The 13,581-nt window shown below is 44.0% G+C and overlaps 1 protein-coding gene across 1 annotated transcript in view; it reads right to left on the minus strand.

Moving 5' to 3' along the window:
- The window catches only part of LOC104623291 (AP-1 complex subunit beta-1-like), a 75,632-nt gene that overhangs the window by 44,100 nt on the left and 17,951 nt on the right, over positions 1-13,581 (minus strand). Inside the window, 7 exon segments of the mRNA XM_010290339.1 lie at positions 1-57; positions 577-742; positions 1,859-1,974; positions 6,638-6,733; positions 8,958-9,078; positions 9,972-10,193; positions 12,310-12,500. The exon segment at positions 1-57 is cut by the window's left edge and continues 15 nt beyond it. Coding sequence (XP_010288641.1) covers positions 1-57; positions 577-742; positions 1,859-1,974; positions 6,638-6,733; positions 8,958-9,078; positions 9,972-10,193; positions 12,310-12,500 — 969 coding nt within the window.

A 13,581-nucleotide genomic window follows, 5' to 3' on the forward strand; every position in this document is an offset into this window, starting at 1 on the left:
CTCAGAAGGCTTTTTTAAGAACAGCTTCACTATAGCAGTCAGTAGGGTGAGTTGCACCTAAGAGAAAGGGACACAGTAAAGATTAGAAAATTCATCCACGCTTTAGCAATGTTTCCCAAGTCTCAACATCCTTTACTGATAAGAAAATCAAGTCCTATGCTTTATAACAGCATTACACTATTCTTTGCCAGTGAAACCCAGTACAATGAGACTCAGACTTTTGCCTGTTGCAAAACACTTTCACAGACAAGCCCCTGATCAGCACACTGAGATTCGTGTCATACATTTATGCATCTCATCACTATTCTTCTGTATGTTCTGGTCCCTAGTAGGGCTATTCCCCAAGAAGTATGCAACATCTAGAAACCCCTCCTGTTCTGTCTCATCCTTCCAAGATGACAAGTTTGAGAGATACACACAACAGAGCAAGTCTACAGACTCCCAGAAGTTTTATTTTAGCCAAATACTGAAGCCTTCATTGAGAGGTATTTTCTGACCACTACAATAACATTTACCATCCGTCCCATACATACACTGCATGAAACACTACAGGTGAGACGCACAACACAATTTTACCTGAGTACTTTCATCATGGAAGCCCTCCAAAAAACTCTCCAACAGCTCATCTGCATTGTCAATTCTTTCTGCATATTCGCCCACTATCCAGATCATGGCAGCTCTGGCATCTGGTTCATCCAGGGAATCTAGGTTCTCACACAGAGTGGCGATGATGCTTTCATACCTGATTTGTCAGAGTACAGGTGGATTACTGGGGTGAATTCAACTTGTGTTACTCCATCTCTGCCCACATCATTCTGCAGAGAATCCTGCACTGAATTACAATGTCTTGTATTTCTACGCAAGAAGCAGCATTTTCACTCAACTACATAAAATATTCCTAGGCTCTTTCTTTTTCCAAGCTGAGCGCTAAGATCTCACAGGGTCCTCAAGAGCTTTGCAGTTTCGTTAATCAGCAAGACCACCCAGAATTTAAGACAAAGCTGCCTCCCCTTCTGTTTTGCTGAAGGGAACATTCGATCCAACAGTTCAAACTATGAGTCTGTATCAGATCATGCAGCCTCAGTGGCGTTTTCAGGCTGGTAACTCTAAACTGGATATTACACTTCCCCAAAGGCTTTGCTGTAAAGTAGACAATACCCCGCACTAATTATTTAGCTTCCCCTATTCCCTTGCGTGGGTATCCTGTCATAAGCAGGCAATCTATCTTGTAACTGACAGCAGAAATTGCCAGAGAGACCTGCACATGTCCCATATTACTTTTTAGGTGATCACGAAGTCTCTGCTAAAAGACATTGCTGCTGTTCTGTAGCTGAAGAAACAAAAACCTTATTGCAGAAACAGCTTAAAAGTAGCTGAGTACTGGCCAAGCCAGAGAGAACACTTGATGGAGAAAGCCAACAGCATCTTGTTCAGCCCAATCTGACAGGGACCTCAGACCATGAGAGCCATGACCTTTCATGGCCTCGTATGTAAGTCTTCCAGAGGAGACGAGCAAAACCAGAAGCCTGGTGCTGTAAACTTCCGTCAAATTTTCCTTCTGGCATTCTCTACAATAGCTTTACTAGCTTTTGATCAAGGCTTGTACTAAGCATCAATATGGAGTGGTGGGGAAGGAAAAGCCTTCAGTTCGAACTAATAATATGTCAGGCTGATACTTCATCTACAGCCAACATCGGAATCCTACTGTAGTAGGAGCTAGAATCAGAATGGACACTACTCTTCAGAAAAATAGCCACCTTTGCTCCACAGCCCTGGTAAACTATGCTGAGTTTTACATTGCTCTATTCTGATGCTAGCAGACAAGGGCTTCCAAAAACCTTATGTGACTTTCACGTACTTGTTGGGGTACTTGCGGAAGATGTCTCTGATGACAACAATGGCCTCCTGGACCACATAGTTGACCTTGGTCTGGATGAGATCTAGCAGTGTGCTCACGCAGCGCTCCGCAGATTGCTGGAGAGAAGAACAGAACAATACAATTAAAACAAGCTGAAGAAACACTCCTTCCCAGCCCACAGTACACACTGAGGAATAAGGCACGCATATGAGAAAAGGCCCAGAGGGGGAAAACAAAATGACAACAGCTACCAATTCAGTGTGTGTGTCCAGAAAAAAAACAACCTACAAGTTGACAAGTGCTTGTGTATTACAGTGTCGATACCAGCTGAGTCCAACTCCTGCAAAAATTAATGGTTGAAGCAACCATGCCAGCAGATAGCTGGATCATCACATGAGACATTAAGAACACTGCCTGCATTACTACTTGTATCACCCTCTTGCTGGCTAGCAGGTGAAACAGGCCACTGAATGAGCTCTCTTGGACTTGCCTGAGCTGTGGCAACCAGAGCTGGGAGAGTTTTGACAGGGATTGCTGGAAGGTGTCTGGGGAAGCTAGAAAGCAGGAGAAAACCAAGCTGTCAAACACACTGCAAGAACAATGGCAAAAAACAGCCCACACCAGCAACAGGTTCAGTGTTTTGGGGGTCAGGTCACTAGCAACATATGAAGACACAGCTATAAATACAAATCCAGCTGTTGCCAATGCAGCTTTTACATTAAATAGTTCAAAATTCCCCAACCACAGGCACTGCAAGGTAACAAGGACTGGACATTGGCACGATCCAGGAACCAGAACTGGAGTTAGAGGCAAACAATTCAGGGAGGTCTACTCCCAAGTAGCACAGTGAGGGAGGACATCACAGGAGTAACCAACTCCAACACCAGAGTCTCAAATAAGGACAGCAATTTGGCGATCAGCAGAGCACATATGAAGCCTCATTACACAGCTGGTGATTAATGTGAGAAGCAGACTGCTCACGACACTGCCTAGGCAGTCACCATCAGAATATTCATAAAGCATTCAGGATAGAGACAAACATCACAGGGCATAAATAATAGCAACGTAGGTGGATTTTTTCAATTCAAGTGAGCTAATAGCCCCTTTCACTTTTAAAGCACTTGAAGGCTGGGCAGGAGGAGGAGGAATGAAACAGCTTTAAGTCAGTCACAGGAATCGTTTTTTGAGAATGGGCAAAAATCTCAAGGACAAACCTCAAGACTTGTAGAGCTGAATTTGGGACAAGGAGAGACTAAAACCCCCTGGTGATTCTTGCCCTCGTGACTCTAGCTGTAGTATCTCACAAACACAGCCTACAAGAACAAACAGTGACAACGCTGGCATGGGGACCAGCCAGGAGAGGAAACACTGTAAACCAGCATTTGCTCCGTCTTTGCAAACTAGCAATAAAAAAATTCAAACCAAACAGAAAAAATCCAATACAACTGGTCCCAGAGTGAGAAGAGGTATCATATAAAATTATATGATTGGTATCATATTTTTTTATGATGCCTCTCCCTCCTTAGCACAGCTTTACAGGTACTATGCTGCTACGGAGGCAGTGAAATGGCAATCTGACAATGTCCTACTCTGATCTCTTCGGCTCAAGAAGAGATCTGAGGCTTGAAAGACTCTTGCATTTCATAGGGACCACAGACTTGGCTTCACACAGACTGACACTACTCACAGTGGGAACCCCACTCAAAGTCCTTGCAAGCTAGATGCTTCAGAGCTTGCAATTCCATCTCTTACCAGTTTCTCAACAACTTTCACTAGATGTTTAAACAAGTGGCTTTAAGGGGCATTTGGGGTAAATCTGTCCTAAGCCAACTCTACTTTACAGAACCTACAGCACCAGTCATTGTTTGCAACAAGCAGTCCAGCCCTGTCAGAGCCTACAACCAACAAAGCTTTAAGAACTGCCAAATTCAAGGAAAAGGAAAATTAAGGTTTATTTTTCTTTTCTTTAGACACTTTGAAGTGTTATTTTTCCAGGAAGAACAAAAAATCTACTTTGAAATATGCAGTATTGATTTTTAGCCCAAGAGTCACTTGGAAAGTGAGCAGTCATGCAGGCACATACACAGTAGAGCAGTCCCTCTAATAAAATTTCCCTGTAACAAAACACATCTCAGCTGTTCGAAGGTGGACATCCCTGGGGACTGCAGTGCTCTGCAAACTGGTGAAAGAGTGAAGAGTGTCCCAACCAGAACAGCTCTCAAGTTGGAGTGAGGAAGGACAACCAACCAATATCAAACTCACTCTGTTTTTCTGCAGAAACCAAATGAAAGCCCACAAGATTACTGGAGTAGCGCATAGCATGCTCACAGCTATAAGCCTCAATGATTTCTAAGAACCAGGCTGCTGGCAGAATCTCCTGGAACTGAAACAAATCTCCTCTAATATGGCTCCTTCTGCTTCTCCTTTGCTAGTCTTACTGCCCCCACTTTATTTCCTTACAATCAAAAGCATCTAGTGCTGTCAATGGAGCAAACCAACACACAACCCACAGATACCTTCACCTCACGCTAGCCAGTCTAGCTACACCACATGGTTTGCTGTGGAAGTACCCAAGCTAACTCTGAGCCCAGCCAGTCTATCCATGCAAAATTATGTTGTTCTGACATTCCCTAAACTGATACGGCTGGCAAAACCTGGGCAAAATCCACCAGCCTTGCTATTCAGCATGGGCATTGCTCAGATTTCCAAAACAAGCACTACCTCTGCTGTTAGCACCATGCACTGCTGTGCCACAAAGGTAGTGCCATACTTGCTCTATGGCGCACGTCACAGCAGACAAATTTATTTACTGTCTTACTCTTCTAGGAGGGACAATTAGACAAAAGGTAGGATTCTTGAAGGCAGAGCTGAGGTTCCCCATGAATACTCGTTCATCAACAGCTCCTGCCAGCTGTGCCCTATGTCAAAAGCAGATTTCTAAGCCTTGGGAACTTGGACACCGATGGCTGTAAGAACGCACATAACTCACAGTGCAAACAGCCTCTAGTAAACAGATACACTGGGGACAGGGATTAACCTAGAGATGAGGACACTGTAATGAGTTGTTCTATATTCGCCCTCTTTAAATCTGGCTCTTGTCAGAGGAGCAAACAGACCTCATCTTTAGCAGCAGCGTCTTTAGAGGAGCATTGCTAAAAATCAAGGTTAACACTATTGAGATGCACAGAATTGCACAGTTAAGGGAGTCACTGCAGATTTGTTGGGACGTTATTATTAGTACACTGCATATTGAATGTGACTGACATGGTATCAGAAATGGGAAGAAAAAGTGTAGGGCATGAGGGCTGGAAAGGGTAAAAGCTTCTAAAAACATCCTGATGCTGCAAGGAATACACCACCTTTCATGTGAAACTAGGACAGACACACAGGCAAGTCCTAGTGAGAAAGTCCCTACTGAGAACTAAAGCAAGCTCCCACTCCCCAGCACAAGCACCGCTACAAAAAGTGCTGCCGTCAGCTTCTTTTTACTTCTCCGTAGCCCTCTTCCATGCTCAGGAGCATTTTGTATTGTCACTGCTGTGGCTCCAGCCAGCCGGCCTCCTGCCTGCGCACAACATGGAAGGAGCACTCCAGTATTTTGAACGGTAGATGTGGAACAGAGGCAGCACTCACCTGCTTGGTTGGGCCTCACTTCAAAGAAAGGCCATGGTCCTTTTGAGAGAATCAACCTCCCATGCAGCCTTCTCTTCCTTCCTTCCTTCAGCTCTAAAAAGGTTGCATGGGAGGTCAATTCTCTCAAGAGGACAGAAGTTGGTGTCCTCTTTACACAGACTCACAGTAGTTTAAGCTGAAACAAGGGAAACCTGTGCACTGACACTATACTTAGCCAGGCATTAGTAGGTTTTTATTTAAATCTGCTGTGAGGCAATGCTCATGGGAACACACTTTAGCAAAAGCTAAATGAGCTCAGCTGAAATTAGACCACTTATGTGACATTTTGCACTCGGTTATCACTTTACTGAAAAGTACCAGCACCACAGCATAAGTTTTCTCTCTCTTCCCAGGCTTTCTCAGCTCCTGTCAGGCATACCAGATTCATTTACAGGGAAATTAACAGCAACATCGCTAAAAAAAAAAAAAAAATATACTATTATGAGCATTTTCCTGGATGTTCAACCAGGAAAGGACATTTCAGACTGTTGTTCTGGATAACTGCAGAGGTTCTTGGGAACTTACTTGCATAAGCATCTAAGGCTAAAGAGAGCTCTAAGGCTAAAGAGAGCACACTCTAAATGAAGCTACAAGCTTACCAGTAGATAAGCAGAGAGGGTCACTATGTTTGTGCAAACTGCACTTAAGTGCCTCAGATCTCCATAACTCTCTGCACGTGTTCTATTCAGCTGAAACAGGGCGGGGACAAAACATTTCATAGTACTGAGTTCCTCTGCACAATCTCTTCTCCTTCTCCCTTCAAAAGGTCAGGCCACAGCTATTAAAGGAGGTCCTCATGGATAAGTGGTCATTGTTCCATTGAAGCCCGTACAGTAAAATATTCCATCAAGGATGATTTAGCTGCCTTGCTTTGCCTGCAAGCGGAGGTCTGAGGGGAGCACACCACCCTCCTGTGATGTACTCAACTGGAGCTCACGAGTCGTGCTGTTCAGCTGGGGCTTTGCCCATGAGTATGATGTACCCAGGTCACTCAATTGCCAACACAGAAGCAAAGAAAATTTGTGTAACATGAGAACGAGATGGTGAAGGCCATCATTGTTTTTGAAGACAGAGAGCCACATAAAACCTCAAGTTTCAGATACTTGCCTCAACCTTGATGGCACAGCGCCCAATTGCTCGGACAGCTTTGCGCACAAAGTCAACATCCACCTCAGTAGCGTATTCCTTGAGCTCTGCCAGGACCTGCAGAGAAAGCACACCAATGTGAGTCCCTGGGGTCACACAGAGAGAACATCCCACCGACAAGCTATGCTACTTGTGTACCAGAACATGAGCAGGATGTATTCTTCCACAGCTAGCCGCACACATTCAAAACTAACACAATCAAACTCTGTAATCAGTCTCTATCTCTGAAACCCACTGGCTTGGATTAGGTAGCAAGACTTGGTTTAGGCTGGCCAAAGCCAAAAGACAGCTTGGTCTAGATTATTTTCAGATTCCCCCAAACAAAAACTGGGGGCAAAATCAGCCCTGTCAAATGTAAATGTTGCTATTTGTTCTTACATTGAAAAAATACAGTGAAGCAGGGGTCACATCCACACACACAGGTTTTTATGTACAGTTTATTGTACTTACTGTTCTACATTCACTGTATGTAAAGCTCTAAGCAACAACCATTTTTGCTCTCTCCTTTCCCGTGCTGAGATGAACCTCTGGATCCCTACTGGATCCAACGAGAGGAGGCAGAGGAGTACTGGGGACGCCCTGGAACACCCATACAGAGATTAATAACAGTGTGGAGATTTTTCTCATCTTAAGATTAAGATTTAGTATTTTGTCTCAGTGTTTTGCTAATGGAAACTGAACAAGGGCTTAAACTAGGACCTGCTGGGATCTTTCAGACTACTAACTAAAAAGCTACTTTATCTTAAACAAATCACTTGGCTTAGAAAAAATTTTAAAAAGAGACTCTATGCAACTCATATTCCCTCAAAATCTCATTTGTTTCAGTTTCTCATGTCAAACATGACATCAGGGATTTCATCGTGATGTCACAAACAGATTGCAAGGGAGAGAGGAACAGCACAAAGACAGACAGCTGTTTGAAAAAAAAATCTCTAGTTGATGCCAATTGCTTAGAACAATGACAAGATAAAGAGGCCTTGAAGGGCCAGACTGCAGACAAATAAATCTTCAAGGAATAGACAGGACATCTGTGTTTTGAAATTTTGTTATTTCCTTGGATGATCTATGTTGCACGGTACTTAGAGCACCCTGGTTTAGTAGCTTATGCTTTTCAAATACCGCTCGAGTGCGAGCACCTTGGATTCATCTAGTCTGCTGCCTTGGTCTATAACAGGCATGGAGATGAAGAGTCTCGACAAGTCGCACAGGGAGGATGCGGGTAGAAGCCTGCTCTCCTTGGGTTTCATTTCAGGGCGTACTTCTGATGAAGCCTGGGTTGTTTTTAAGAACCTCTCTTTAGAACCAGGAAGAGATTCATTCATTAGTCTGCAGATCTCAGTCCCAGACTCTGCCCTCCAGACACCGCTGGAGGCATTTCATCCAAACAACCTGCATTATCTAAACATTATGCATTAAAATGGGTATGAAGCCTAGCAAGGGTAAATAGAAAATTCTGAATACATTCTCATGGAAACTGATTTTTAAAATCTTTTCCATGTCCCTAGCACAAAAGAGGTGTGAATTACCTTGCTCTGTTCCAAAAAAAAAAAAAAAAACCCATCAGAGGAGAGAGCTGAAGAGAGCTGCTTAAAAACGTCATATTAAATGAAATTGCTCTGTGACAATTAGGATAGGACAATAACAGCATGAACCAGAGGCATTAATCATTCTGCATTAGTGTTAGGCCTCATGGCCGGGGTCACTCTTGAGAACGCTTTCTTTAAGAAAGGAATTTGGATTAAAACAACATCAAATCCAAGGAGAATCTACACTGTAAAGGAGTCTCAATTCAACTTAGCTTTATGCTATTTTCACTCCGGAAGCAAGTTAGGCAAAATAAAGGCTATTTTAGCTCTGAAGAATGCCTGTGCAAGGGTTTAACAATTTAACTAACACACTTGAAATTCACACTTCAGTAATGTTTGGCCTTTCTGAATGCCTCCATTACAGGCACACCTCTCTCACTTGAAACAAGCCTCTCATTCCAACCTCAGCAATAACAGTGACTCATTTGACAGGAGACATCAACTCTCGTCCTGGAATTATAATCTGTAAAGCAAGATCTGCCTGATGGTCATGATGCAACACATAGCATGCTATTAACATTGAAATTACAGAGGAAACACCAACACTTCCCATGAAGTAGCTGCAAGGAGCACTACACCAGGGACAGTGATGCCTAAAGCCAGGGCAACACCAGCAGTAGCTGCATACATCCTCATGCAAGGACCATGAGAGGGTTTTCCATTCCTAGAGTACATGCAGGACTTGCTCAGCTGACCTGGGCAATGTTTGCTTGAGAAGCTAGGCGGATCATGATGTCCAGTTTCTCCAGTTTGACATAGATGGGGTCATTGTATTTCACAAAGAAAACCTTGATTTCCTGCTTCAGGATTTCAGGCCTGGAGGGAACATAACGTTGTTTCATTCAAGACTGGTAAAAACAACGGGCTCTATCCTAACCAAAGGTATCTTTTGTTTAGAAGTCTATCCAAACATTCCCTGAGAAATAGAATAGTGTCACTTTGTGTCCAGGACATGCAAAGAAACATATGAGAACAACAATTTGAAGAAAGTTAGAAAGGCTGGAGAAAAAGATTGCTTAATACAAACAAGTGTCTTTAACTGTGACTCCATCTCTACTTCTTCCACTTGAACTGCTGAGCTAACCACTGCGGGCGGGCAGTGGATGTCAGTGTTTTCAGTGAAAGAGTAACATCCTCATCTCCACGTAACACCCACCTACAAACTCATTTTCTGCTTTCACTTGTAAGATGCCAGCGCACAGTAACTCTGCCCTGAATACTATCACAAACTACTATCCAACCTATCCCACCGCTCCAGCAAGGAAAAACAGTATTTAAAACATGCACGTCAGAGTAAACTGGTGAAAAAAACAACCCACTGTACATCAGTATGTCACCAGCCGGGTGGTTCTATGCTGAAGAGAATAGCATAGACACTTTGAGTTTCTGCAGGTCACTATGAACTGTAGAGTTACACCCTCCTTCCTATTTGTAATCTGATGTATAGTCTAATGAGAGGGCAGTTCTTACTGCTCTTAAAAAGGCAGTGAAGAGGGAGGCAGGTAAAGAAATACTGTATGATACTGGTACACAAGTATGCTGTAAAGAAAATTAATTCAGGCTACCAGAGTCATGAGACTCTTTAATCTGTCCCTCAAGAGGTCTGACCCAGGATTAAACAAAGTGCTGTGCATGTGGAAATATCTGAAGGTCTGAGATAACAAGATGCCCTTTGACAACCCAGGAATAATGTCCCTGCGAGGCTTTACCTTTTCTGCACAATCAAGTTGATGTTCCTCAGGGCAACATACTGAACTTCAGGCTCTCCAGACAGCAGGGTCACCAATGGAGGGGCAAGTTTCTTCAGCAGCATGTTGTAATAGTCAGAGTCCTTGGGAAGAAGTTCCAGGAACTTCATCAAGACCTTCACCGCTGACAACACCACTGCCGAGTTGGCATGAGACAGCCGAGGGGTCACCCGTTCACAAATACTGGAGACAGAGGAGTAAGAAAGGGTTCATATTATTTTAGAATGTCAAATATTTCGGATCTTACCTGAATTTAGGAGATTTAGCCGAAAACAGCTTCCTCAGACCCTTCTTTGATTTGGTTTTGTTCACAAAGAACAGGCAAAGTCCTGCTTTCCTGAACACAGCAGGAAGCAAAGAAGAACGACCTCTCTCACAGCTTCAAGTTTCTCTCCTAGCTCTCAGTATTACAGTCCCAACGAATGCTCAGTTACTAGCTTTTTCTGCCTTTGCCTGGTGGTATTCTCTATTTCTGTGATCTCGTCTGTCACTTACAAACACAACTTTAACAAAACAGTTACCAGAAAAACACCTTATCCCCCATATAATAATTCAGAGGTGATACACGCTTCTGGCTTGCTTGGGGAGTTACTGCCATTTCAATCATTTGTTTCTGCAAAAAAAGGTTTCTGTTACTCTGAAGATATAGGGGAAGAGTGACCTAAATACCCTCCCGACTCTCAGCTTCACCGCTTGCCTTAGTGGATCCTATAATCAACAGCATCCTAAACAACCCATCCCAAGTAGAAAGGAAGTTTGGGTTCATATGGTCTTTCTTACAGCATCTGTCAAGTTTCTTCCCACCCCCTCCTGCATATTGCTAACCCAGAACAATCTTACTCCCATCTGTGCCTCGTAAAGTTTCTTTCCCTGAAAGATTTGCTTTCAGCCATCCTGGAAGGGAAGCAGCATAGCTAAGTGAAGAGCACAGGAGTCTAGAAGTCAAAACCGGGGGCAGTCCCCAGCTGCTTCTGCTCAAGGTCACCTCGTGTGCCAAAGCTGCTTCATCTCTCCATGCCTCAGTTTCTCCAGGCACAGGGGTAATGACACCAGCCTTGCTGTAAAGGAGAACACCACATACAACTACGCACTGCCATTCTCCTATCTGAAATAAGGCAGGCTCCGAGAGTCAAACTCCACACAAAGGGGTGAAAGCAGATGCTGCCCATCCAGTTTTATACACCACTCTTCAGAGGAATTACAGATGAGGAACTGGGACACACTCACAGTAGTTCAAACCAGTGGTACCCTTCTGACAAAGCTAGGATAATACTGGCCTGACACCCTGGAGATCTCTGCAGGTTTCTAGCACTCATTAATAGCTGTTTCTGGCACAGAAACAGAGCGTGAGGGGAAAGGAGGTGGGGGGAAAAAAAGAAAAAAAAAATCAGCAAGGCTACTGGCAGGCTTTTTAAAAAAAAGCAGATTATCTGTTGTACCTCAAAAAGAGTCTCACTGAAGAAATCCACCAAATCCAAAAAGGCCTGCCCAGGATTTTGCATGTAGGCTTGTGCCTCTTCCTTCCCCTCCACCCCTCTTATCTGCATGAAGTATATCAAGTCTGAGAATTCCTCTGTTCCAAGTAATTTTCCTTGATGGTTCCTTGTTCTCCTGTGTACAGAATCTGACTTTTTGTGATTCTGGACACAGATGAGGAGGAGGCTTGAAGCGCATGAATTAACACCCCACTACCTAAACCCTAAGGTCTTTGTATTTAAGTTTAGTCATTGCAGCTAAAGGTAAGAAGCTTTATTCACAAGGGTGAATTTGGAGTGATAAGAAAAATAATTTCTTGCCTTTATTTTCAGTTCTATCGTATCACAGAATAGATTTTAGTTGGAAAAAAATATTCAGTCTCAGACCTGCAGTACTTTGGACTAAAGCTATAAGAGCTTCTTGCCTCTCAAAGTAGCAAAACCAGAGCTGAAAGCTGTGCTCTAAAACAGGAAATCCTCCAAAGAGTGCTTCCAGATGGCTCAACCATTGTTACAGCTTTGGTCTTGGGCTGGTCCCCTCTTAGTAGTGCCAGTTCCCTTAAACACTAGCCTTTTAAATGGCAAAAAGTAAAAAAAAAAAGCTAACAATAAACAGAGAAAGTGGTTCTGCATATAGAACAGGCAGGTTTCCAGCATCAGCCCAAACAACCAAAACCTGCCTCCCTTTCAAACCTCCTGAAGCCTTACTTGTGCTGTTGCATACCTGAACAGACCCCTGTTATTACAAGCCCTTTTCAGAACTGCAAGTGCCCTGCTACTGAATAACCTTAAGTGGCCCATGCAAAGAGGAGGAACAACCATACCTCTGAGCTTCACGATCATCCTTGGGGTTGTAGTTGGACAGACAGTCCAGGATGAAGATCTGGCCCCACTCTGTGCACTCATTTAAAGCTGTCAGCAGCTTGTTAATGTTCTGAGGGTTCAAATCCAGCAGGTTGCTGTTGGGATGCGACTCACTGATTTCCGACAAGGCAGCCACAGCGTTCGCTACCACCTGGGAGAAGAGACAAGAAGATGCGTTCTTTGCTAGCATGCCATCAGTGGCTTGGCAGGGGTTAACTTGGGCTTAGCGTGGGCTACACATGGGAAACAAATATGGAGATCCTGGTGTGTGCTACCAGCTGCTCAGCAGCAGCCACCATGTCAGTCATCTGAGTGTGCAGGGACCCAGCACCACCTCACAACCAACCTGGAGAGCCCAAAGCCTGACTGTAACCTTGCTCTTTGGCAAAATTTGAAGAGTCTCTTGGGGAGGAAATGAAAGAATAGCAGCACAGCAGGAGGGGGCTGCCAACATACACAGGAAACATGAAAAGCCAGCATGGGTGCAAAGAGGATTCTGCTAGAGGAATTACAGCTTGAAAGTATTTTTGTTGAAGATAAACAAAAGTTTAAGTTGCCTCTGGAGAGAATGGGGACCAGGACCTCACAAGAGACTTTCCCGTGGAGGGAGCCAGAGATAGCATCAGAGAGTGTACACATGGAAGAAGAACATCTTGTCTCCCTGCAGCCTCCAGACTTCCACCTTGGCTTGCTTCAAGTAGGCACCATCTCCCTCCATTTCCAGGAGACGCTCAATTGTTATAGTCAAGGTCTCAAAACCTCTAGTTGCCCTACTCATTCAGGAATGGCTGCCTCTTGCTTAATTTCCCCTTGGCAGTCCTGTGGCACACTTCTTAACGCGATCGAGAAACGAGAACTGTCCCTCGGTAAGAGGAGATGTCATGTGCCAGGCAGCCTTCAGCTCTGTAGCAATTCTGTCAGGTCACCCAGTTTGAAGGCAAACACACACTTCCCCTAAACTGGACAACTCCTACTATATTTTTTAATAACACCCATTTCAACTCCAAAGTCTCCACAGCATCCATTTGTCTGCCTTACGGACTGCCCTTAAAGCAAGCCCTCCAGCACAACTCATCACTGAAAATATTCTTGCTACATTTAAGGTTATATAAGGTCTTCTCTTTTCTAAGCACGGGTGAAAGGAAGCAGAGGGGAGGTCCAGGGTCCAGCTTGACAAGAGCAAGAAGTGGGATTGCAACTCAGATTTCTAATTCTTAGTTCCATACTCAGGT

This window comes from Phaethon lepturus, unplaced genomic scaffold, assembly GCF_000687285.1.
Source record: "Phaethon lepturus isolate BGI_N335 unplaced genomic scaffold, ASM68728v1 scaffold6407, whole genome shotgun sequence".
In the NCBI taxonomy this organism is placed as follows: domain Eukaryota; kingdom Metazoa; phylum Chordata; class Aves; order Phaethontiformes; family Phaethontidae; genus Phaethon; species Phaethon lepturus.